The sequence below is a fragment of the Anolis carolinensis genome, chromosome 1, assembly GCF_035594765.1.
Source record: "Anolis carolinensis isolate JA03-04 chromosome 1, rAnoCar3.1.pri, whole genome shotgun sequence".
NCBI lineage: Eukaryota > Metazoa > Chordata > Lepidosauria > Squamata > Dactyloidae > Anolis > Anolis carolinensis.
In genome coordinates this window covers 42,506,793-42,534,360 of record NC_085841.1, presented here as the reverse complement: position 1 = coordinate 42,534,360, position 27,568 = coordinate 42,506,793, and the positions used below count along the sequence as shown (strand labels likewise).

General features: G+C 37.9%; 1 protein-coding gene across 2 annotated transcripts in view; it reads left to right on the top strand.

The window, feature by feature from the left end:
• The window catches only part of plb1 (phospholipase B1), a 106,135-nt gene that overhangs the window by 20,048 nt on the left and 58,519 nt on the right, over nt 1–27,568 (top strand). For both annotated transcript variants that reach the window (XM_062973287.1, XM_062973279.1), the window contains 10 exons: nt 2,532–2,583; nt 4,293–4,373; nt 6,493–6,558; nt 9,114–9,214; nt 13,597–13,678; nt 15,751–15,855; nt 17,204–17,299; nt 18,923–18,994; nt 20,473–20,596; nt 25,858–25,916. In XM_062973287.1, coding sequence (XP_062829357.1) covers nt 2,532–2,583; nt 4,293–4,373; nt 6,493–6,558; nt 9,114–9,214; nt 13,597–13,678; nt 15,751–15,855; nt 17,204–17,299; nt 18,923–18,994; nt 20,473–20,596; nt 25,858–25,916 — 838 coding nt within the window. The remainder of the gene's footprint in view (nt 1–2,531; nt 2,584–4,292; nt 4,374–6,492; nt 6,559–9,113; nt 9,215–13,596; nt 13,679–15,750; nt 15,856–17,203; nt 17,300–18,922; nt 18,995–20,472; nt 20,597–25,857; nt 25,917–27,568) is intronic.

Here is a 27,568-nt window from a genome sequence, read left to right as displayed (position 1 = left end):
ATGGAAATTCGAACTGACCTTGATAAACTAGAGCGTCAGTCTGTAAGATTGTTACATGAGAGTCTGAACTAACACATTTTAGAAATTAGGTGAAAATCCCCAGAGGCACAAGTACAAAAAAGATACAGTTACAGTGGAAGTGGCTAGACTCTGTAACAGAGCTAATGAGAAGCTTTGTGAAAATATATTGAAGCATAAGGTGATTGAGCGCCAATTCTCATAACTGTCTCTAGCTAATAATACTTTGCGTGATAGCATCCACAGTTTCCATGCTTTTGGGTTATGTCTAAAATTTGATACAGTCCGAGTTTTAATGGAGCTTTTGGTATATACAAAGGTTGCAGGGCAATCATTTTCTCTTTCTTTCCTCCATACACTGTTTTAAAAAACTTTTAAAAACTAATCTTAAAACTTGATGCCCCCCCCCCACACACACACACACAATTTTGAGTTCATTTTCAGATCCCAATGTGTTGTGTAGAGCTCCTGAAACTGGGCCTCTAGAGTTTAAGATTTAGGGAAATTTAGATCATTGCCAGCTTGTACATTTTAGTCAAATTGTGATAATTGGGAACAGTGACTCAAATCCTGTTGTTATTGCAGATGTGTTTCCTCATGCATGAGCCTGAACTTTTTGGCCATTGTGAAACAATGTATTCAATTCGTGGTTGGATTAGTACAGTTCCCAAAGTGTAGCCATTTCACAGGGGGATTTAGGGCTATCACATAAGACAGGCAAACTGCAGTTATAGAGGAAAAACAGCATATTTGGCTGGGATTTATCATATGATACTGCTTCTTTCCCTCTGCACTCCCAGTGTGAAACAACCTAGAAAGCATTGCTTTTGCAAACCCAAATAAATCTAGGGCAAAGGTGGTGTTGTCCTGCTGTAATTCTGATTTGGCTTCCTCATATGATAAGCTCCCAAATCCTGTCATTTCTCCCAGCTAGGACATAACCATTGACTCAATTGGATCTTTCATATGTATAAGACTCCCCATCCCAAAATTAGATTCAGAGGATGTGGGACTGATAAGCAGGATTCCAGCCATGCAGTTATGTCCTCTTGGATTATCTGATATTATTTGTCAGTGTCTTCAAAGTACTAATTTATTCACAGTAATAGAGAAACATCCGCTGTGCATTCAATATTTATTAGGGAATTGGTATCTTAACCATCAACCAAAAAGGCTTCTAGAGCATATTACATTTACATTTAACAGTTTCCTGCGCTCGGTCTTACAATCTAAAAAGACATGTCATGGCGATTGCTCTGGCCTTTAAAGGAGAAGAGATGGCAATCGGAATGGAGGGCTTCTTACCAGCAGCTGGACTAAAGCATGATGGAGTTATGCTTGGCTGCTCTTCTGTCTCTCAAAGGCCAGAGCAATAGCTCTTAGCTTTGAGGGAGAGCCTGTCACTAGCATCTGGTCCGAAGCATGGAGCTGTGCTCAGCTGCACTTCTCTCCCTTAGAGGCCAAAGCAATGGCTGTTGGAATGGAGGAAGAACCTTTCACTAGAAACTTGACTAAAGCATGGTGTACTAGATCAGCTTGCTCGAAGTGGGAACAATCAAACAATAAGCACAATGTTGGCATTCAGCAGTTGGATATTGTAGTGCAGGGTTTCCAAAACTCTGGTCTTCCAGCTGTATTGGAGTTCAGCTCCCAAAATCCCTGATCATTGGCCAAGGCAGTGAAGGTTTCTGGGAGTTAAAGTCCAAAACACCTGGATAACCAGAGTTTGAAAATCCATTATGTGCAATCACTATGTATGCATGTGAATGTAGATTTACTCTTTGCAAGAACAATGTAAGGCATCAGTAATCCATCCACAGAAACACTAGATGTCATGCAACTATGTATTTCAGCCAATATGGAAAAAAGATGAAAAGGGTTGCTTTTTTATTCTGACCCCAGTTCAGTGATTCATTTCTGTACATGCAGAGAAATTGTTGCTTTGTGGGCATATCCCTTTATGGTATCTTATTGCAATCTCTGTATGCATTCCTTGTGTAGGTGTCTGCTGAGAAGGGATTTCTTTGTGTTACTGCAGCACTTTTACAAAACTGGAATGCTTTCAAATGTGTTTGCATGTTAATGTTACAATTTTTTTTATTCCAGTCTGATAACATTCTGTCAGGTTTTACATGTTCTTGTTTGTAATCTTGTTGTGAACTGCCTTGAATCCTAGTTTTGGAAGATAGCTGAGAAATAAATCAAACACAGTGTTGAACAGTGCTGTGCCTGTAGATGCATTTCCTTCTTTGCAAACTGTTCTATATGCAAAAGCAAGGCTGTATATATCTGTTATAATGCAGATGTCAGCTTGCAAGGCTTTATGTGAATCATCTGTGAGCTGAGGCCAAGGTGGTCTGTATTAAACCCCTGCCACCATATTCATCAATTAGTGAAATGACACACTGTGTTAGAAGTTCCTTGTCCCATATTCCTTGGGATGGCATTCTTGATGGCCATGTTACTCATAAAATTCTCACACCCTTCTCTGTGTTCCCATTTGTTATTTTTAGGGATGTCCCATCTCAGGCCAGAAGACTAATAGAACTGATGAAGAATGATCCTGTGAGTTTTTGCTGACAATCTTTAAAAATAAAAAGACTGTATTTTACAAGGCTGCATGACACAGATAGAAATAGGAGATTTTTAGGATACAGTGAAGCGTTATAATCTTTATTTAAAATTGGTTTAAAATACTTTAATTAATGGAGGCCCATCTACAATGACCGTGTAATGTAGTTCAAAGCAAACTCCAAATTGTGGTGGCACCCAGGAAAGCAAGCAAAAAATAGCCCTTATTAAGCATTAGTGCTTTGTGGTTTGCATAATCACCAGGATTCCTTTTCAGCTGCACATTGAAACCACTTAGAATCATAGAATCATAGAATCATAGAATTACTTTCTTCAGTTTCAGTTTGAAACAGCAGTAAATTGTTAGTATAGATCAGGCCTAAGGCTATATCTACGCGGCCATATAATGCAGTCTGAAATTGTGTGACACAGATAATGCAGTGTAGATCCAGCCTAAAACAGCATCCAAAATTGCCATAATTGGACAACACATTTTTAAAAAATACAGACCCATTTTCATAGTATTTTAGAAAGATTCTACATGGAAAGATGCTTCTTTGAAAGAGCATCCCGCTTTTACTCTCACGCAATCGGGAATGCCTCTTTGTGATATACATGTAACATTTTAAAAAAAGGAAAAATTACCTTTATCCCTTCAGCACTGTTCTTCTTTTTTATTAGTATTTTTCCCCAAAGTTTTATTATAGTCATATACAAATGAATGTGGATATAATCAACTCTGGCAATTCTAGCTTGATTTGGTAGAAAGCTGGGAATTTGAGGAATTATCTTTCCCAGGAAAAAGGGAGTGATTGCTAAACCGCTGAGTAGGCAGAAACACAGTGCATACTGTTAAGTAACTCAACTAGCTGCCAATTGGGAAGTGCCCTGGGCCACCCAGGTAGATCATATTGCACATTGCAGCTGGTGAGTATTCTTTTGCAAATCATTCATGTACCATATTAATACGCATGAGATAAAGAAGGGTTAATATACCCATTGAACTCTGAATCCAATAATTACAGCCACTTCTGAGGCTGCATTTCATAATTTACCTCTTCATAGTTTATGCTTTAAATCTAGCAGAGATTATTTGCCTTTCCAGCGTTTGGAAAGATAACTTTTTGAAGATTACAACTTGCAAAATCTCCAGTCAATATCACTAGGGAGATTTTCTAAGCTTCAGTTCTTCAGCACCTATATACAGAAAAAAAAAGATATTGATCCCAGTTTCTGATATGAAATTAGAAAAGGCAGAGATTGATATGTTGGCTGTAAGAAAAATTCCAAAATCCATATGAGGGTGATATTGTCATCAAAGCTTGGAAACAGGGGTTAGTCCAAACAATGGAACTGATGTATCTGTATCTTTATTTGGTCAACCAAAAGTATAAAAATATGTGTGTGTGTGCGTGTGTGTACACACACACACACACACACATGTCCAAGCATATGAATAACACCAGTGCTTTGCAGCCTTTGCTTTAGTAATAAAGCACTAAGTGACTTCATATTTTACATAACTGACTGGCACATACAGACTTAATTTAGGAGTGCAGCCCTGGTTTCCTAGGTTTTGTTCATGTCCAAAAGAACAAGATGACTGTGTTCCAGAAAGATCCATTCAATTAATTTTTTCTAAGTCATTGGTTTCAGTATTGTTCATGCTTACTTTTCATTATGTCTCTTCTTCTGAAATACAGAAAATAAATTTCCAAGAAGATTGGAAGGTCATAACGATTTTCATAGGAGGAAATGACTTGTGTGATCATTGTAAGGATCTTGTAAGTTTCCCAGTCCAAAGACCTAACATCATTACTTACTCCACCTCCCAAGATTATTTGCACACCTTAACCATATATATTTCCAAGCAGCAACTTTGTGGAAAATCCAGTCAATAAGATAGATATACATGACATGTTTTTAATTTTATTTACTTTAATGTTGGTATGGCTCTCTATAATTCTGAGTTCTACTGGGCAATGTTCAGATTTGGCCTATTGACAACATGTATGTAATATTAATACAGCTTGAAATCATTTTGACCCAATGCTATAGAATTCTGGGAGTCGCAGTTTGGTGAGACAGATCAACACTATTTAGCACAGAAGGATAGAGGTCTTATAAAACTACGACTCCAATAATTCTATAGCATTGAGTTGTGTCAGACTTTTTTCGTGTCAGGAGTGACTTGAGAAACTGCAAGTCATTTCTGGGGTGAGAGAATTGGCCGTATACAAGGATGTTGCCCAAGGGACGCCCGGATGTTTGATGTTTTACCATCCTGTAGGAGGCTTCTCTCATGTCCCCGCATGGGGAGCTATAGCTGACAGACAAAAGCTCACCCCACTCCCCGGATTCGAACCGCTGACTTTTCGATCGCCAGCCCTGCTGGCACAAGGGTTTAACCCACTGCACCACCGGTGTTAGACTGCATTGATTTGATGGTGTAGATGCAACTCAATAACACATGGTAGTGAAGGTACATTACAGCCAATGTGATGTTGTATCTCACTATTGGGCTAAGGCTTCTGGGTCACTTGGGACTTTGTGGCTGGTGAAAACAAGCTCAAAGTCAAAACATGGCTTTTCATTAAAGACTTTGGGGCCTGATTGACTTGATCCAATTTGGATATGTGTTATAGTTTGCAATATCTCAAATGGTTTCAAGTGGTTTTAAATTTTCTTGTTTAAGGACCGATTATGCTTCTAGTCTTTGATAATATTTTAATTTTATTGAACTTAGTCTTGAGTTCTGCAAATAATGTTCCATATCTATATCTGCGTATCTCCCTCTATATCTACAGATATCATATATACAGATGTCTGTGCAGAGCCTAGAGGTTATTCAACCTAAGGTTGATATCACATCAAATCATACTGAGAACTCGAACAGATTTGTTTATGGTTGCTACTTCATTTCACAGATAACTTTCTGATGATAAAGTTAGACATATAGATAACTCATAATAAATAAGCAAGCCCTGTCCACTGAAGTTTGAATGCCAGAACTCTGAAAACCTGAACACTTTATCTCCATGTTCAGCAGTCAACCAAGAGCCACGTACTGAGGAGCACTATCTTATCAGAGCATATCAATGACATATAAGAAGATGCAATCTGTTCCATTATTGTGAAATTCACTTCACTTTTATATTCACAAAGCCTTCAGAAATTCTTTTAAACAAAGATTTCAGGCTGCCTTTTAGCAGTTTGTGCTACAAGCTTGGAGTGTTTTAGTGTCACATTTATTACTTTAATATTAGTAGCTTATAAACAAATAGTAATAATTATATGCACCACCTTCAAACGTGAGAGGCCTTCTGTGTGCATACATGGGGGCTCCTGTTCTATGTGCCTATTCTATTGTACATGCACAGCTAGGCAGAATAATAAATACAAGAGCAGTTTTAGCACGTGGAGCTGTGTGTGCATGTATATCACACTTCGACTGCATTGTCATTAAGTTTTAGGAATTGTTAGTTATCATTATTCTCTCTCAGGATAGAATGTACAAAAGGCATCTCACAAATTTACTAAGGTCCCAGCTAAGGTCAGGTTTCAAATGTTCACTTTCAATTTTTGTACCAAATTCTTTGGAAGTTTTATGGGAAAAGTCCCATATTCTGTATGGAGTGACTCAAGGCAACTTTTCACAAGATTTTTTAGAGTTGTGTTCCAGTTCTAATTGTATATATTATATTTTAACTGTATTTTAACTTAATCAACACAATATTATTTAACTTTTTATTTTTGTATTTGCTTTCTTTTAAATGGTGACCAAAGTGTATGGTTGTTAGCTGCCTTGAGTTCCCACAGGGAGAAAGGTAAACAAAGTAAATAAATACAATAAATACATACTGTTCTTTTCTCACTGTTCTTTTCTCTCTCTTTTTTTTGTAGGTACGTTATTCTCCTGAAAACTTCACAAGCAATACACAGACAGCTTTGGATATACTTCATAAAGAGGTATGGAAGGAAACATTGCTGCCCCAGGCAAACAAAGGAAATAATAATGAGATACTAAATTGCTAGTGTTCCAACAGCTTGCTCTGGAATATTTATTTTATATATTTACGATAGAAAATTCTACTTCCTCCTTGCAACCAATTTCCAGGGTTGTTAATATATATTCTGCAAAGCAGCGAGGTATAAAGAGATCAGCAGAGAAGAACTAAAACAGTAGAGATACAGAAGATATAAATATGACTGGAGGATTTTAAAAAATACTTTGTCTCTGGAAGAGAGCTCACTAAGGAATATCAGGTGCTAAAGGGTATATATCAAAGGAATGCAACGGCAAAGCACCTCTGAGTATTTCTTGCCTAAGGAAAAAACCTATTAAATTCATAGGGCTACAAAAGGAAACCCGAGGACTTGAGGAAACAAACAGAAGCTGCTAAATTTGCCAGCCTCCACAGGGAGAGCTCCTGAAAGTTAGGATGTTTTTATGGAAAGAACATTTCCTCATAACTATCTATTGTACCTCAGTTAGTACGGGGATACCTGAAATATTTCTGTTAATTATTTGCATTTGTACATATAAATACAGATAGGCATATGTAATGGTAGATGATCCTTTGGTATTCTGATTCTAAATCATGAAGGATTTTAACTCTCAAAACCTGTAATTTGGACTAAATTGACTTCATTTGTCCAGCTGTAAATCCACAGGCTGTATTGTTGTTATGTACTCTTTGACCTGCCATGTATTTCATAAACTTCTTTTTTCCATACTGACCCAATAATGATACGCTCCCCAAAATCTTGAAGGTCCCCATCTATGATACAGCAAGCTCTGGTCTGGCTGGAAAATTTCGGAGGCGATTGTGTTATGTTACAGACTGATTGAGAGGGTAGAAATCACATGTAATTAATATGTTGTTTAAATGAGGGCATTCCCTAGTAAGTATAGATTTGGCGTGTGCTCTTTTCTTCTATATCATGAACTCAGATAATGCTTGGAGGTATTGGTTCACTGCAAGAAAGTCACTCTCATCCTTACCTAAGAAATGGCTCCGTGAAGAAACATAATGTTTACTTAAGGGCCTAACAAAGAAGGACCCAGTTCTTTTCTTTAACAGTGAAAGATAAAGCTTTCCTGTCAATTCAAGAGTTCTTTTTAAAAAAACCAGTGTGACCATAAGGGATACATTTGTGAACTTATTGTATAAACAGGAAAACATGGATAATAGTGAAACCCATTGAAATGAATTATTTCTGTTGGAAGTTACCAAAAAGAAACCCCAGAGGACCTAACCAATTCCTACAGAGATTCATTTCTAGGTCCTCCAATGTGCCTTGAATCCCACTCGAGATAGAGAAATCTGGGGTATAAATAAGGTAAATAATTAATTAATTAATACCTCGACTTAAGAGTTTAATTCAGTCAGTGACCAAGCTCTTAACTCAAAACACACTTATCTCAAAGTGAATTTTCCCATTAAAATATATTGAAGTGCTAGTAATCCATTCCGGCTCACCAAAAGACCTCTTCCAATTTTTGTTAGGTGTTTTTAAATAAGAAAATACCTGAAAAACTCACAGCAACCTAAGAAAATGTACTTTATAAATAACAAATAATGTATAAATGGATGAAACAATTAAAAAGATCAACTTTAAAATGATAGAAACACAAAGTTGAGGCAAGGAAGCACATTTGAGGCAACAAAATGTGTGGTGGCCAGTGTAACAGCAAAGCAAAACCTGCACATTCACATGGAACAATAAAGAAAGAAAGATCAGATTTAAAATGGTAGAACTACAAAATTGTGGCAAGGAAGCACAAAGCACAAAGTGAAGAGGCAGAAACATCATTTTCTTCAAACTGTACTCATTCCAGCCTCCCTCCCTCCTTTACTCTCTCTCCCTTCCTGTCTTCATAAAGCCAAATATACCAAGAATAAAAACCACACAAAATCAACTTACCCAAAGTTTCTCAAAGCGGACAAGAGCAAAGCAGACAGCAATCTCCCAAAGTTGAAAAAAGCACAAAGCATAGGGCACGGAGGCTGCTCCCTGAAGCCCTTAAGCCTTATGCTCTTTCACTAGCACTCCCTCTTGTGATAGCTCTTAACTCAAAATGCCACTCTTATGTCAAATCAAAACCTGGGTGGAGCTACAGCTCTTTACTCAAAATGCTCTTAAATTGGGATGCTCTTAATTAAGGTTCCACTGTATACCATAGAATTGCCTGGATGACCTAGAAAATTCTTAGGGAGGACACAGTTTGTCTGATGTGGATAGGTGAAAATGTGGGTTCCAATCCTATGGGTGGGGAGCTGTGCTGTACTGATCAAAGGAAATTTCTTCAACCTAAATTAGTTTATTTGTATCTTCCATGCTGACATCAGGCCTGGTTTGTGATCGAAGGTGTCTTTTCAATTATCGTAATAATGTATCATAAATTGTGCAGATTACATCAGTACTGAGGAGACAATTCCTTGTGTTATACTGACAACACATGACCACATGTATCTGGGAGCTGGTATCACTATTTCATTTTCCATTTATTATTTTTGTAGGTTCCTCGAGCATTTGTGAACCTGGTGACAATTCTTCATATTACAGTTCTAAGGGAACTTTATCAGGAGAAAAAGGTTTACTGCCCACGACTGATTACAAGGTTTGAAATTAATTTATATGTCAGGTTCTGTACATCTCAGAAAAAAAAATTGCAATGCTTCTTAAAATTTGTGCTCACTTCGGAACTAGGTAATTGCTTACTCTTGGAGGAGGCTTCTCGCTGTGCATCCAAAGGGAGTAGACTTTAGTCTGTCCACAAAAGCATATGAATATGTTCTATTTTATCACATAGTCTCAAAGGTGCTACAGGATCCCTGCATATCTTTTTTTATGCTGAAGCAAACTAACCTAACTGTGTTTTTGAACACTGATTGTATTTTGATAAACGTACACAAGTATATGAATGTAATACACATGTTTTGGGTATAAATGTAATAACATACATTTATGAATCTGAGAGAAAGTCAATTTAGCAGTTATACAAAACTTAATTGTGATTTTAGTTAAATATTAGATATTTCAAATATTGTGTTCGTTTGGGGGAAAGCGGTTGTCTTTCTTCCTAAAAATGATATTCTGGACTACTAATCTATAACTCCCCTAAATGGGACCCATCATTGATTGATGTCATTGTTTTAAGGATGCCCCAGAAAGTATCACCCAAAAGATAAAGCTGAATTGCTCTAAACCAGGACTGTCAAACTCATTTTCATCGAGGGCCACAGAAGCGACTTGCCGTATGTTAAAAAAAAAAGCTTTTACCCAATTTGGGTCCGCAGATATTACTGAACAACAGCTCCCATCACTTTTGATAATCTGGCATGTGGACAGGGGATAATGAGAATTGCCACCCAAGAGCCCTTGTAGCTCTGAGGATAGGGAAAGGTTAAAGGACATTTTAAAGTCAGACATCATATCCACACATCTTGTGTCTAAATTCAGACCCCACTATCCTGACTAAACAGAACAGCAGCTTTCCAGATGTTACTGTGTCACAACTCCCATCAGCGCTAGTCACAATGTCTAATGATGAGAAATACAAGAGTTGTAGTTCAGCATCTGGAGGGCTAAGTAAAATGACCTGGCTGGCTGAATTCAGCCCATGGGCCTTGGGTTTAACACATGTGCTCTAAACCATATCAAGTGTTCTTATATCAATGTATAGCATGGAAAAATGAGATAAGTTGCCATTTTGAAAATACCCTTCCAAATACTTTAGGTTTTTTTTTCTTGCCCAGATGTGATCTGAAAAAATCTCTTTTCAAAATGAAGAAGTCAAAGCAAGGAACTGTGATCTAAATATAGAGCACACAGGTAGTAAAAGGAAAATATCTCTCAAGATGTACGTGTGTAAATATTGGGTAGTAGAGGTAAAGGTTTCCAGAGTCATGTCTGACTCTGGGGGTTGGTGCTCATCTCCATTTCTAAGCCGAAGAGCCGGCATTGTCCATAGACACGTGGCTGGCATGACTACATGGAGCGCCGTTACCTTCCCGCCAGAGCGGTACCTATTGATCTACTCACATTGGCATGTTTTCGAACTGCTAGGTTGGCAGGAGCTGGAGCTAACAGCAGCCGCTCCCGCCGCTCCTGGGGTCTGAACCTGGGACCTTTCGGTCTGCAAGTTCAGCAGCTCAGCGCTTTAATGCACTTCACCACTGGGGCTCCTTAAATATTGGGTACAGAACCTATAAAAAGTATGAGAGTATATATTTGTCTGGGCATACAGCTGTAAGGAGAGTAAAGTGTTACATTACTCAACTCGCATGCTGTTTGTCCATACTATTTGAGCCAGGATGGTATAGTGTTTTAAGCATTGGGTTATGACTCTGGAGACCAGGATTCGGTTCCCAGCTCATCCATGAAATGAATTGGTTGACTTTGGCCAAGTCATGTATTCTCAGCATCAGAAAACTCCATGATAGGTTCACATTAGTGTTGTCATGAGTTGAAATAACTTGAAGCCATACAAGGACAACAAATGCTATTTGTTTTCAGAATGGTATACACTATGAATAATTTAAATAATAAATCCAAGAATGTAATTTATAGTGGATAAAGCCAATGGAAAAGGGAACTATTTAATGCTTCTGAGGTGCAGCTTGTCTAAGAAAAATGTTAAGTTTTATTTCTTTGTGAACTGAAATCCATTTTATGGTGGTAATACCAGCACACACATGGAGTCTACATAAATCACTGTGTATTTGGCTTAAAGCCAGTAAGAATATTCTTCTTGCCTTCTTACTCATAATGAATCAAGTCATATGGGAAGTCTTGAAAAGGTTACCAATATCTTGAGATAATCATTTTGCTAAGGGAACAGAGAAAGTGATCTCTAATCTCTTAGGCTTTCACCTAGCCCTTGTCTGATTATTAGAATTTTGTGATAAGCTTGTATCCACAGCCCGTGACATTTGTTAAGGAAAACCCACAAACAAGACATTAATGTAGTACACAGCAGGAGAATCCAACCTTTTTGAACTGAGGAAATGTTATGAGCTTGTCAAAAAAATATGTGCTGATTACAGGGTCAAACTCAGCAATATGTTTAATCTGTCAGTAAGCGTGGCATGAAGGGATGAAAAATGTCTGCTTCTCCTAACAAATGCCTTCTCACATTTCCACGTGCTGCATTCCCCCATACTTTCTTTTGTGTTTGGTCATTAGAAAATGAACGTGTTTGCAAGCCGGGTTGCTAAAACATACATCTATAAAGAATTCAGTTTGCTGAATGGAAAAATATGCCAATTTTAAGAGATGCACAACTCAATGACCTTTCAGGTTCCCTAGTGGAAGGTAGAAAAATTCAAAGGCCACTATGGTGTGTTGAGTGGACATCAGTAGAAAGAAACAAAAGAATCCCATCTTCTAAGTTGACTTAAGACATTCAAAGATCAGATCAGATCAATCTGTTCTGCTGTTTATTCCTACAGTAGCGAAACAGATGCCCATGGGAAGGATGTCCACAGGTTACATTTGAGTGTAATGTCATCCTTCTGCTCATGCTCCACAGTTACTAATACATGGGGACATGGTACCACTGGTACAGGAAGGAATACATATCTGTCTGTAATGTAGGCTCTTTTCACATGAAAGAGAAGATGGATAGGAGAATCATGCTCTCTGTGTCCACAGAATCTACATGTGATATGTACACATGGAGCCAAAATGCATGGAAATCAGATGTAAGGGCAGCAGACACAATCATGCTATCTGCTCCTTTCCTTCCAAACAATGTGGTGTATGATCATGTAATATGGAATTAGGTATTTTGGTAGTCTGCAATATGTACAATGGTGGATTTTAAACTTTCTGGGCCTCAACTTTCCTAAGTCAGGACTTTTGACTTGGAAAGCATTGCCTTCAACTTCCTTAAGACAAGGAGATGGGTTGAAATGTCTGGATTGCTATGAAACACATGAGTTTCACCATTGCGTCTAATTAGTTCATGTTTTGTTTTGCACATCCTGGGACTCCGTTTTTGCACTGAGACCCAGTGATATACTCATTCCTGGTGTGTAATTATATGTATATGTATATATATATGTGTGTGTGTGTGTGTGTGTGTGTGTGTATATATATCAAATTCATTATTACAGATACATGTGAAAGGAGATGAACGTCTCTTATGAAACAGGATATATTTATTTCTCAGAATTTTGCTCTTCTTTGTTATCTACAAGATAATCAGAACATCTTGTGAGATAATCAGGCCATCTTAACCATATAAAGTAATATAACCAAGTCATAATAACATGAGTATAATATAAAAATGGCAAATTACCATTGAACTGAGTGGTATGACCAGGTAGTTAAATGCATCAGTAAGAAGAGCCAAAGGTTCCTGAAAATAAAATGTGTTTACTGAAAATTTAGTAAACATCAAGTCAAATGGTTCTCTTCTTGTAATGGTATTACAAAGTCTATATACTAAGACAAAAAAGAGGTCTTCTTTATTTTATCTGCCCCCCTCCCCCAGGCCTTCAATGGCAATCCTAATTTTGAGCAGGATCATACATGAGGAAATTAGCCCAATTCTGCCCTTTTCAAGCAGGAGAGGTTTTGTCTCCATCTTTCAAAGTTGGAAAAGACTTGAAGTACTTTCGGTTCTTTTTTGCTATAGAATAAATTACCCATGCAGGACTCTATTCATTATTGCTGCTGAGCTGTTTGATTCCAGGAGAAGAAAAATAAAATGCAGAATATTCATCCCTTTCCCCCTTTTTCATTGACTTCAAGTTCCTCCAGTGAAAAGGAATTGATATTAGAATTTCCCTCCATAGTAACTTAATTTGTAATGGAAAACGTAGCCTCTCATTCATTCCTCAGGAGAGCACTTATAGTTGGAAAAAGACAGGATGCCTTTATTTCTGCACAGAACAGCTAGTGCGAGTGAAATTAATTTTAGTTACAACTGTTTCAGCCTTTTTAAATATGTATTAGAAGAAGAAAGACACCTCTCTCATATTTTCTCTTGCTTAGGAATCTGTGTTCTTGTGTTTTGAACCCTGCTGATAATTCCGATGAAATTGATATATTGGAGTCCTTCAACAAAAGATACCAGGTAAGGAGATGGAAATGTAGTAAAATAATACAACAATGCTCCTATTTATTTACTGTGCTTGTAACCAGATTACCAAACTCATCTTATCAAAGCAATCATCGCATGGCAGCTTTGTTTCATGAAACCACCATATTTTTGGCACCTTGCCAGTAGAAAACTGCCCAATGAGAAGTTTATTCTTTGATGACTGCTCTGTGAATTTTTTCATGTGAATTTGTCCCAGTCAGGGAAACCTCCATAGTAACCTTATCTCCATTTGGCAATAATTTTAACTTCAAGCAATGATTCAAAATCCAGATACATATTTTACTTCATAAACTGCACCTTTCATGAATGTCAAAGTATATTATAGATATAATAGACATGATATTATATATAATATCATATATCATATAGATATAATAAACATGATATTATATTATAGCTATAATAGACATGATGTCATCTAGCAATGTTTCCCAGTAAAAAGAGCAAAAAGAGAATTTACATGCATATTTACTAAATGACAATACTCCTATATAAGTACTTCCATGTTCATCAGCCCTTTAACATAATTATATTGAGCAAGATTAGGAAAAAAGGATCTTATACGAGGTAGACAAATCACAATTGCACTAGGACAGCAACATCTTTGGCTGGGATCTATCACATGATATTGATCCTCTCTTACTGTACTCCCACTTGGAGACTGCTAGAAAAAAAATCTTTTACAAACACAAATAATCTTTTAAAGATCTCTGTTTGTAAAAGAAATGCCATCCAACAGTATCCCACCAGGAGAACAACAGAAATGGTCGCTGTGAGAAGTCCTCTGTTATCCTGTTGTAATTGTGAGTCACCTGACTTTTAAGAGAGAAAAAAAGGGGATGTGAATTAATATGAATATCAGCATCATGATGTGATAAGGTCCCGGGCCTATTTTTCCATCATTACTTACTAAGAAGTCCCAGTAAACTCATCAGGTTAAGATTTAGGGTGTCTGCAGTTAGTCAGGCAAAAGCTTTTCAACTTTTCTTTCTTTTCATCCATGGAGCGGTGATTCCTCCAAATCAGGTGAAGAAACCCTTTTTTATGGAGACAGTCTAGCCTACTGATACTTAATATTTGAGTAAAGATTTGTGGTGCAAACAGGATAGACACAGGATAGACAAAATGTAAAAGATGCTGTTGGTGATTATTGCTGGCTGGGGAATTCTGGGAATTGTAATTCAAAAAGGTTAGTGTGATCAAAGGACTGTAAACATTATCAGGAATAATCTTGGCCCTGGTGAAAAAACCCAAATGAGTAAAATCTATTCATGATGTTCATTTGAAGCATCATAATTTTAGCTATGTATACATCTCTCAAATGTCTATAAGATAAAACTTCTACTTCTGTGGATAATATGTAAAAAAAAAAAATTATGCCACAGCTTCTCTGCTGAATTCAGGCAGAAAGGACAAATAGACTTAAAAAGACAAAGGAGATGCCTTGTGCCCGCTAAGTATTATATGACCTGGTTAGAGCCAAATAAGGATTAAGAAGAGGATTCAGAAAGGACAAGTCTTCGAACTTTGAAATGTGGTTCAGCAGGATAGGGAAGAACAACAGCAGTGGCAAAAGTGGACTCGCACAGTCTGACATGACTGTTAGCTCAGAGATGCAGTGGAGACTTTTTAAAAACTAAAATATAGTTGGGGGGGGGGAGAGAATTACACCATTTTTAGTGCAACATGCAGAATAAAAGCCAGGCACTGGTTCAGGTGAATAAATAAGTGAGCAGTGCTAAGGAAAAACATGAAGCAGGCTTTTACAACTATCAGATTTTTTTTTATGCTGTTGTGGTCATGTGGAGGCCCATTCATGTCTCCTGCATGAGACAAGCCTGGGATTATAACATTAATATTTGCTTTGCCTGGTGTCTTCTCTTTGAAAAATCTACTTACCATTTCAGGTTTATCCACCCTAGTGTGGCATATTGGAAAATAAGCAATGACTGTGCTTTGGGGTCTCCATCCTGGGAGAAAGGCATAGAATAAATTCAATAAATAATGCATTGTTGTTGTTGTTTGTTGTTGTTTTGCTTTGGTAGGAGCAAACCCACAACTTAATCAATAGTGGAAGATATGACACAAGAGAAGATTTTACTGTGGTTGTACAGCCACTTTTTGAAGAAGCAGAAATGCCAATGACTCCGGTAAAGTACCAAATTGCAGATTTACAAATGTTCCAAATTTCGACACATTGTTCAGACCCACTTCACATATGTATGCTTCAGACCATGTGCCTTCAGACATTTTCAGCTACCTCTCTTATAATTTTAGCTATGCTGACCAAGGTGCATAGAAGCTGTGGACCAAAACACTTGGAGAGCACCCAATTGCTTGACCTTGTTTTAAGTTTCTTGGTTGTTAATCATTCTCCTGACAATTTTAGTGTATTTGAAAAAGTAATTGAGTACCACATCACCTTGAAACATAGCACCTAGAGATTTCTTGATATCTTCTTGCAATCCCCTTAAATTGGTGATGAGTTGAAAATTGTGGAGTCTTCCAGAACTAGTTGGACTGCAGCACCCATCTGTCTTAGGACAGGGTTATGAATGATGGGAACTCCAGGTCAGCCATACCTGGAGGACTACCCCTGGTTTATAGAGAAGAATGCATATAGAAATCAAGTCTGCTTGTGAGCATGTACATGTGTATGAACACACACTCTAGATATATTCAGACTTTCATAGTGATATAAGGATATAAAACAAATGCCTCTAAAAGAAAGAGAGGGAATGCTAATCCTACTATCATCTCTTATTCTTCTTATATGGAGAGCAGTGGTCTGAAGAGGGCTTGCACTGAGCAAACCCAGGATTCCCAGTTGTATAGAAAACTTTGATATCTAGCCAAAGATTCTTGTCTTCATTTTTTATGTGAGGAAAGCAATGGCAAAGGAGGTAGCTAACATATTCTTGCTTCTCATGCATTTCTTATGAATATTAGAATAAGGATACATAGAGAGCCAGTATTGTCTCATGATCATATTCAGTGCAACTGATTTCAGTAGATCTGGTCAAAGTCTGGCTATGCCAAGCTTCATAGCAGTTTGGATACTAGGAAGGGTTTAATTCAAAAAGAGCAATTAATGGTCCCCCTGCCAACTAAAAACACAAATTCAAAATGTCACAGATTGGACAATCTGAATTTTGTGGCCATTTGATTCCACCACTTATTGCACTCTGGTGTTTAAATGGGCTGGGTACTGGTCCCTGAATGTTTATGCTGCAAGATTTTTTTATCCAACAGCTGTTGATTTGTATATTAGCAGGCTAGTGTATGTTCTCTAGACTTTAATCCAAAGGAGATACCCAAGGAGTTGAACACCCACCTCCTACCCTACAAATAGGTTCAGCATCTTGGATAGTTCAGAATAGATTCACCCCTTATATGACACAGAAGGCACCATGTTTGTCTTTCAGGTGCCACAATTCTCTTTGCTCCTCAGCCTGCCTAGCTCACTCTAAAAGTAAGCATGCCTGCTATTTTCCCTAGGAAGGATTGCCAGATTCTTCATATTTTGCCCCAGACTGCTTCCATTTTCAACAGAAGGCGCACTCCCAGGCTGCCCGTGCTCTATGGAACAACATGGTAAGAGGCTGCTCTAGATAAACATATCCCAGTCTCCATCTTCTTAAATCTGATTACATTGAGAGATGGGTGACATATGAACATTGCTAGCATGCAGATCTAGTTGTCTCTCACTATTAGCTTTGGCTGATGGACACCTGCGTAAGGCTGACAGTAATTCAAGAATTTTATGCAGTGGCTCTAATGCAGTGGTTCTCAGCCTGTGGGTCCCCAGATGTTTTGGCTTACAACTCCCAGAAATCCCAGCCAGTTTGCCAGCTCTAAGGATTTCTGGGAGTTGAAGGCCAAAACATCTGGGGACCCACAGGTTGAGAACCACTGCTTTAATGTAACCATTCATTTGCTTGTTTTTGTTTTATAATGCACATGTTTTATTTTCTAAAATAACCATCTACAACAAGCCTGGGCAAATTTGGACCCTCCGGGTGTTTTGGACTTCATAGGCTGTAATATGTTAGGAATTGTGGGAGTTGAAGTCCAAAACAGCCGGAGGGCCCAAGTTTTCCCATGCCTGTTCTACAATATCTTCTGCTTTTGGAATAGAAGATATTGTAAAAGGAATTTATTAACTTGCTAGAGAATATGTATAGCAATACCCTCTCCCTCCACACCCCCGGAGATATAATAGACTCCTGGTTGGTTTAATTTGCTAACAAAACTCCATAACCAACATATCATATTTTTGTCTGGCTCACATCCTTTTTTCTCTTTCCCCCTTTCCTTTAAGTTATAAAACTGTAAAAATGAAATAAAACTTAAAAAAAACAAAACAAAACAAAATAACTAAAAAAATAACTGAGGGCAGGGCAGGAGAGATGTGAGAAGGGGTGACCTTAGTCAAAATCTATTATATACCTTGCTTTGGGCACCAAAGCTAAGCAAAATACAGAAGAACAACTGCAGTATTTTAAAGGCACTGAAACATAAAATGTTTGCAGTAGCAGACCAAATCTGCCCTGCAGGTAACCTTATTTCTGACTGTGGAGATGATGGTTTGTCAAATTAATCTCATCTGTCATTTTACAATGAATTTGAATCTGTCTCCCAGATAAGAATTCATTTGGACTATTCAGGGATATATTGGCTTTTTCCATTGTTGTTAATGGGATCTAATTACTACTATTGCTAAATGCAGCAGAGAAATAAAATTCTTCTGAAAATGTGGACTGAGTGATAGAAGGGTAAACCGTCTCTGTGCACTATAATCCCAATAAAAATTCACATATGGACTACTAAACAAACAAATGACCAAAGCCAAATGCAATTTGCAGGATCACTCTGAGATTTGAGTGCACAAGGTTCTGGAAGCCATTGACCATTGTTCCCCAGCAGGCATTTGGAAAACACATAAACTGTTATAGCCAATGGGCACAGATATGGTGCCCGTATCTGCCATGTTGAGGGTGGGGGAACCTGCCAGTCTTCCCCATCAGAAGCACTGCTTTTTTTTTTTTTACATCCAAAAGCAAAAGATTCAGTTGGATCTGATAATGTTTCATTACAGAAGGCTATAACAATAAATCTGCTATGATACATTTCCCTCAAGGTTTTTAGTTTACAGTGAGTTCTTTTTGCATGTTTTATCCACCAACACCACACTTTTCTTCTTGTTCTTTGACACAGCTGGAACCTATTGGGAAAAAAACAAAACTGCGATCATTTGTAACTGAGATAAACCTTGTGTGTCCAAATCAGGTAATGTGAATCTTCTTTTGAATAGAGTTGCACTGCAGGACCTAGAGATTCCTAGAGAGAACATTGTAATCAAATCCATAAATAAGGAAATCCACAAAAGTCAAGCTTGCAGATGCGGAGAGATAGCTGTATAATTTAATTATTTATTATTTATTATTTATTTATTTACAACATTTATACCCCGCCCTTCTCATCCGAGGGGACTCAGGGTGACTTACAATATAATAATAATAATAATAAGCTTACCATTATTAACTAATGCCTGTCACAGTTTTACAGACATGTGTCCAATCTCTTTCTTTCCCTCATCCATCTGTAGGAGGAATAAATTAGCATTGCCATCCCCACTATACCCTTTCCCCCTTCTGGGGCCCTTAAAAGACAAAAATCCCATGGAATGGGAAGGAAATGTTCCCCTCTTCCATGTGGTAACTCTTGGGTGGATGGTGCAGAACTTGGAAAAATATATATTTGGATTAAAGCCGCAAAAGATTCCCAGCTGGTATATCTAATAGCTGGGAGCTTTCTCAAGTTTTGGTGAATCATATAAATCAGTACGGTGATTTCTAAGCTCTGGTGGATCATATCTGCAGCAGTGGTCTAATACGCACAAAAAGCAAGCATGGCTAGCTTTACTATGAGAAGCAGAGAAAACTTGTAGGTCTCACTTCTTCCAAGTTGAGTTCAGTGTGACATCTCTAAACTCAGTGCCTTATCTGGAATGCAATTCACATGTGCCTTATCAATGTGAATTGCAAGATGATTTGGTTTTCTTCCCTCTTGATCAAATTCACATTGCCTGGCTGACATTTTACTGCTCTCTTAATTGACTGCCCCAAGTAAGACCTCCCAATATGTACAGGAGAGGCTAGAACATGAGGTGGTTATTGGAAGGTAATGTGACTCTTCTGTTCCTTGGATCCACCATAAGATTTTGATCAAGAAAGGAATTTACTACAGTGAAATCCAGAGTTTAACTATATACGATGCTGGGACCTACTATTGGTTTCGGGTTTGTTTTTGGTTTCTTTTTTTTTTTTGTTATTTTAAGTTATAAGTATTTAAAAGCACTAATTGAAGCAGTCCCATGGGACTAAAGGAAAATCATGCCACATTTCCAGTTTAAATCCCATTCTGAAATAGCTGCTTCATCACACAGGGTAAATGTGTGAGACAACTAACAAATTCAGATGGTAATTTGGTTTGCATAAAAAGTGTAAACCTCTTATGGCTGAAGAATAAAAGCATCCTCATCCCACCACCATCTTGATCCCAATCCAGTTTCTCTCACAAATCGATGCTTTTATCCTGATGGGAAGCTGAGTCTCAGTCTTCTACTCTCTTGTCCAATTTGGCCCTAATTAATTAGATAGGTACAGATCTAGAATATTATCATTCATGTTTCGAAGACAGAGTTGCCTACAGAGGGCTCCTTGGGACCGTCTTTTAATTTTGACTTTGGTATTCCTATTCCATAGACTCAGCCATATTTGATGACATACAGAAACAGCAACTATACTTACCAGAACGAGAAGACTGAAGATTACGGAAGCCAGTTGCTATGTGATGATAGAATGCCATCCATCAACAATCCTACTTCAGGTAATTTAAGATGTTGTTTGACATCTAAGTTAGCATTAGGAAGAGACTTTAATCAGGTCTCATTTGAATCTTACTTCTCCTCACCCCTCTGCAGAGAAAATATACATCAGTTTGCTAAACTGGCAAAATAATAATGTTGCTGCATTTTTAATAGTAGCACAATACAATGTTCCCTCACTTATCACAGGAGTTAAGTTCTAGGACCACCCGCAATAAGTGAAAATCTGCGAAGTAGGGACACTATATTTATTTTAATATTTGTACATTATTTTATTATTTTAGTAGTTATACACTATTTTAAGTCTTTATCAACCAATTGTGTGTTGATAAATCGCCTCCTTCTCCTCCCGTTGCCACTTGAGCTCCTTTTCTCTGCCTTTGGCTTCTCCTTCCTCCCTTCCTTAGGCTGTAAATTGTAATTTTTTAATGATTTATAATAGTCTTTTAGAGTTTATTGAAAAACAGTGAAACAGTGAATCCGCAAAAAGCAAACCGCGAAGTAGTGAGGGAACACTGTATATGTGTTTCCTTATATGGGAATTAATTTAGTTCTAATATGTGAATTAATATATGGATTAGAACTCAGTAGCAAATCATATAAGCTGTATTATACAGAGTTCAATTTTAATCTGTACCACTGATGATTAGTGCAACTAGGACTGGAGGCCTAGAATAATCAGCAAATGGTATACTGGTCACTAGATTGTCTCTAACTATTTTGCTTGGTCTCTGAGTCTCTTTGTAGGAGGTTAGTTCCAACACATGCACATATATCAAATCAAACTGTAAGTGGGTTCTGTTGTATTTTCTGTTGAAGGGCAGATTTGGGATTTGGGGGTACCCTACCTACCATTTTTCTGGCCCCAGACTACACTAAATCTCCAGAAGTTCATTTTTAAAATGGCCCTTGAAGGGATCAAGTGGTATAAATAATATTGTATGTAAAACATATGGAGCCTAATTCTGTGCATGATTATTTAGGAACATTTCACAGTAATTCCAATGGTAATTTTATACAGTAAGAAGGTTAAGAATACAGTATGACCCCTATAAACAGATAGCTGCATTTTCATGTATCCATGTCTGACATTATATGTCTTCTCTAGGCATTTTCTAGGTCCTCCAGCATGACACTATGGCTGGAAGTTCTTAATTTCAGTAAAGCTTGCTATCACCTGCAATTTCACACACTCACATGAAGTCTAGAAATTTATTCCCCTTTTTATACAGAAGCCATCTTGTATCCACAAAGGTTCACATCCTTGACCAAAAGATGTCTTAATATACTAAGGCACCCTCGGAAAAATGTGTGAGTGACACAAGATGTTTTGTATTGATTCATTTTTGAGGAAATTTTCATTTCCAAAAAAATCTCAACATTTTCCTGTTAGATGGTATACTTTTTGCAAAAAGCACTGGAATTTTTGTACAAAAAGTAATCATTTTGCCCAGCAGAGAAATTTTTTTTGAAATGCTTTTGTTTGTAAACAAGAATAAAATAAGCAAAGATTAACATCCCTGATATAGGAACATAGTCCAATTTATTTGAAGGAGAGCTTTTGTAGGCACATTTCACATTTGATGGATTCTAACTATAGACTTTTGTTACAATAAATTAGTCTTTCAGGTGTTTACAATTCAGTTACTGCAATGTGTGAGAACATTGGCTTACTTTCTGAAATTCATTTGCATATTGCCATGAAATATGATGACACAATACTTGCTCAGCTAGTTCATTGGTATGCTTATTCAGCTTGTTAAAAAAATCCCTTTCAGGTAATTTGTGGACCAAGCTGCTATAAATAATTAGCTGTAACTTCAAGATTGCGTGTCCTGGATCAATTGTCTTTTAAAAACACTCTTGCTAATAAGTGAAGCTTCCAACTTGCTAGCATAGTTGTATAATCCTAAATTGAGCTAGAACCCCCATTCTCCCCAAATGGTTATCTATTTGAATTGTTGAAGGATGACAGGATTCCTAATTCATAGTCTCACTTGCTTTTTGTTTGCATGATTACATTCAATCAATGCTGCAGGGTGGAGGAGAGAAGAGGGGTGGGAAAGGACAGAAATGGCAGAGTTGTGCCCTTCCCAGTAGGCTAAGCAAAAGCAAACTACTACAGTGTTTCCTAGCTTTTGTGGTTTTCCCCATTAATAACTTTGCCATCTTGGCCACACTTGTGTTGTTTGGCCACACATGCCTCAGGTTCCATGTGAGAATTTTTGGAAGCTATGGAACTCTATTTCTTTGATTCTAAGACATACACTAATTTTACCACCAGCACCAACAAAAAAGTGTCAACAAGTGATAATAACCATGCCTAGATTAGCAAAAGAGTCTTCCTCTGCCTTACTGCTCCCATTCTCTCACAAGTGCATTTTAAGCCCCTAAAAGCTCATAGCTATTTATTACGTTTATATTAGAGGTCATATTTCTGGGACTGGAAATACTTTAACTCTTTGGGACTAGATCTACACTGCCCAACAGTGCAATTTGAATTGGCATTTTATGGTCAGTCTAGATCCATATAATGCATTTCAGTGCAGTTAAACTGCATTATATGGGTCTACACTGACCATATAATGCAGATGCAAACTGTATTGCAGATCCAGTCTGGGATATTCCTTGAGAGCTTTTAAAAAAAATCTCTACATTGCTTCAGCAGTAGCAACTGAAATAAGCTGGGTATAAAAGGGGAAAGTGTGAGAAAAAAGACAGAGACATTTTAAAAGCAGCTGGAAAAATAGGAGAACCTAGGATTAGTCAGAACTGTTCCTGCCAAGCCAGGGTTGTTGGATGGAATTTAGTATAGCACACCTAAACCTTTGTCCTTCCCAGTAGGCTCAGGTAAAAGCAAACCAATGCAACCTAAAGAAAGAAAGGAAGGAAGGAAGGAAGGAAGGAAGGAAGGAAGGAAGGAAGGAAGGAAGGAAGGAAGGAAAAGGAAGGAAGGAAGGAAGGAAGGAAGGAAGGAAGGAAGGAAGGAAGGAAGGAAGGAAGGAAGGAAGGAAGGACGGAAGGAAAGAAAGAAAGAAAGAAAGAAAGAAAGAAAGAAAGAAAGAAAGAAAGAAAGAAAGAAAGAAAGAAAGAAGCTTTATTTATACCCACCACCACCACCACCACCATCTCCCAAAGGTACTCGTGGCAGCTTACAAAATAGCACACAACGATTCCATACATAAAATGCATAATACATTAAATAAAATACATCAACAAGAAAACAATAATAACACTATGTAACCAGATATATAAATTGGGCAAAACAACCACTACTGAAATAGAATCAGTTAAAAAATCCATATAATCAATATAGCTTTCATGGCTTGTGTGTTATTTATAATTAATGACCATTGATATCCTAATTGATATCTTTGATGGCTGAAAGCCTTATAACCAACGTGAAAGAAGAAAGTGCAAAAGCTGGGTTGTAGTTAAACATTTTACAAACCCCAAGATTGTGGCAACCAGACTGATTGATAATTGGCAAATAGAGGAGGCAGTGACAGACTTTATATTTCTAGGCGTGAAGATTACTGCAGACGCAGACTGCAGCCAGGAAATCAGAAGATGTTTACTTCTTGGGAGGAGAGCAAAGACCAATCTTGATAAGATAGTGAAGAGTAGAGATATCACACTGGCAACGAAGGTCCGCTGAGTTAAAGAAATAGTACTGCCCATAGTGATCTATGGGTGTGAGAGCTGGACCATAAGTGAGTGAGGAAGATAGACTCTTTGGAACTGTGGTGTTGGAGGATAATTCTGAGAGTGCCTTGGACCACAAGAGGATCCAACCAGTTCATACTCTAGGAAATAATGCCAGACTGCTCACTGAAGGGAAGGATATTAGAAGCAAAGATGAAGTACTTTGGCCATATAATGAGAAGACAGGAAAGCTTGGATAAGATAATGATAATGATGCTGGGGAAAAGGGAAGGAAAAAGGAAGAGGGGCCGACCAAGAGTAAGATGGATGGATGGTATCCTTGAAGTGACTGGCTTGACCTTGAAAAAGCTGGGGGTGGCGATGGTTGACAGGAAGCTCTGGTGTGGGCTGGTCCATGAAGTCATGAAGAGTCGGAAGCGACTGAACAAATAAACAACACATCCTGATGACATACATATTTTGCTTGTCCACGCACATCTCAATTTTCATCTGCAAAACACTGGAGGGTATGAAGCGTGTTATTAAATTTAGGATTCAGGACCCAGTGGGATATCTTGTCCCATGCCCAGTGCCAGGTCTCAGCAATCTTGTTCATGCTCCAGGCCAGAGCGCATGCACACACACACACACACACACACAGAGTTACAGTGCTGTGGTTTGTTTGGACCTGCTTTCAAGTCCCCCTTTGACTTATGGTGACCCTACAAAGGAGAGACCTCCAAGTCTCCCTATCATCAGCACTCCTGCTCAGCCCTTGTAGACTTAGGCCTGTGGCTTCCTTGATTGAGTCTCTCCGTCTATAACGCAATCTCCTTCTTTTGCTGCTGCCTTCTACTTTACCAAGTTGTAATACTGCTGATTATATAGTACTGTTAACATTATTCCATTTATAGTGCTGGCATGTGAAAATGCATACGGGTGCCAGAAAAATATCAAACACTAACTCCCTGCACTGTTCATCATGTCAACACTGAACATAATTTAAATGGCTTGATCTTGCCCTTTAGAACCGAGGCCTGGTAATCAAGATTTTAAACTGGAATTTAAGTATTCAGCTTCTTCATTAACACTACGCTTATATCCTGCTTCATCTTTGCTGCCAGAGTCCTTCTTTGTTTTATTCTATTGAAGACATTTAAACTGATGAATGAATCACAGTAAGAAAGGGCACATTTTAGACTTGAATGAATTACTTGCTTTTTACTAGTATCCTGAGATTCATCACTCTAGCAGGAAAGACATGCCCTTAGAATTTAAGAACCCAGGAATTTGATTAAAACTTATCACAGGCATCTGATAACTTGCCCACACAAATATCTACTCTCAAGCATCCTTTATTTTGGAAATAACATCATTTAGGGCATTTCACTGCTATTTTTAACAGTCAGAAATCCTTGCCAATGTTCGCCTAATCACCCAAAGATTTACCAGTCAGTCCCAGCCTACCTCTTGCCAACCCTTGGATTTGGACATGTTTATTATCTCTCTTCAAGAAGACATTAAAATCCACTAGAGGTTCATTTAGCTTATACAGGGATGCAAAAAGCACCGTTTTCCTTCTTGTTTTAATTTTAGCTATATCTGTTTTGTCTTACAGTTCACAGCCTGAAACCAGCTGATGTGCAAGTAATAGCTGCCTTAGGGGACTCCTTGACTGTAAGAAGCAATATTCTTCTGCTATTTCCTCCTCACTGTTTGCTGAGTCACAATTTGTTTGTTTAGACAGATCACACTGGGACTAACTGCACTAACCTGTGAAAAAATTATATTATGCTGGAAATATAGGGTGACCCAGGTCACAACATAAAGTACTTAGAACAAGACAGGCAGGTGCATCTACCTCAAAACTGGGGGATTCTGGAAAATATAGCCCAGAACAAACTTTTCCCAGATTTGCTTTGATTCCAGTAGGGGGGAAAATCACAATTGTATAACCTCAGGTCTTGTCATCAGGGCTAAAGATGCACTCTTGACTTGAGAAAGGGGAAGCAATTGCAATATGAGCACATAAATTGTGGTAGATGTGACAAAGATAACAAGTATCAGATTTTTTTGCAAATGCAATATCTAAAAAGTTGAACTGTCATAGTTGGTGACTTGGTTTGCAAATGAGCTCAGTCCATTTCACGAATACGGAGCAGACTGTAATCATTTTGACATACAAGATAACTTTGTTTTCTTAGAGAGGTAACATGTCCCACCTCTGCAGGGACATTTTTGGGGGCTCAGAGCTCACTAGGGTTCAAAAATTTTGCCAACTCATTTGGGCATTATTGCCATGTTTTAAGTCCTCTTCCAGCCAATGTAGACCATGGAGAAGTCTTTTAAAAAAATAAAAACAAAAGTGAACAGGAAGAGACATCTGCTCACTTCTTGCTATTTAAAAACTCCTCTCCAAGCCTGAGGTGGTTGAATATAAGACAAAAATAACCCCTGACCCCAAGGAACATTTCAGGACATTTTGGAGCATTTTTTTTGCGAGTTCCAAAGTCTTTAAAGATCTATGAGGCAGCAAGTGGGGTTAAAGTGAACCCTTGATTTAGATTATGGATGAGCAGCATGTGATGCTAGAACTACATGTAGCCCCAGAGCTCCTCCATTTTTCCGATACTTGTTATTTTTCTGCTCACTCCTGTTGAATGGCTTTTTAAATAGATGCTAAGGTTCCACTGAATTGTTTAATATTTTAATAACCTCTTTTTTCAAAATCAGAAATGGACTACTGGCCCCCTCCAGATTTGCTTTTTTTTTTTTTTGACAATCCCAGGGGCAGATACTTATCCCCAGGCACACTGCAGAACATTTGAATGACAGTTTTTTTGCTCCTTGGGACATCTCTCTGACTATGGTACCTGGGATATTTCACTGATTTGTCACATGCAGGACTCTCACTAGCATATGTGTCTGCAGTGACTGAAGGTAGTTTGGCATGTACTTGTCCAGACATCATTATCAGTATGCACAGTTGAATTGTTGCATAATTCTCCCTTTTTATCTTCACATCTAGCCAGTTTCCACTAAGCTTATCTTCTGATGCAACAAGAGATTTATACACATGTACCAAGACCATACTGCTTTATCAGGTTTCTCTTGTTTACAGTAAACATGGGGCAATGTAGCGTAAAAGTTCACTGACCTGATTGTGAGATACTTATCAATTAATTTCTCAGTTTATTGTCCAGTTAATCTTAAATCATGCTGATAATGTTTTTAAAATACTACTTCATGAGTCGTAAATCCAGTTGACAGAACATGCTGTCCAGCAACAATTTTAGAGATTTCAAAATGTCACACAGAGGAGCCTGTTT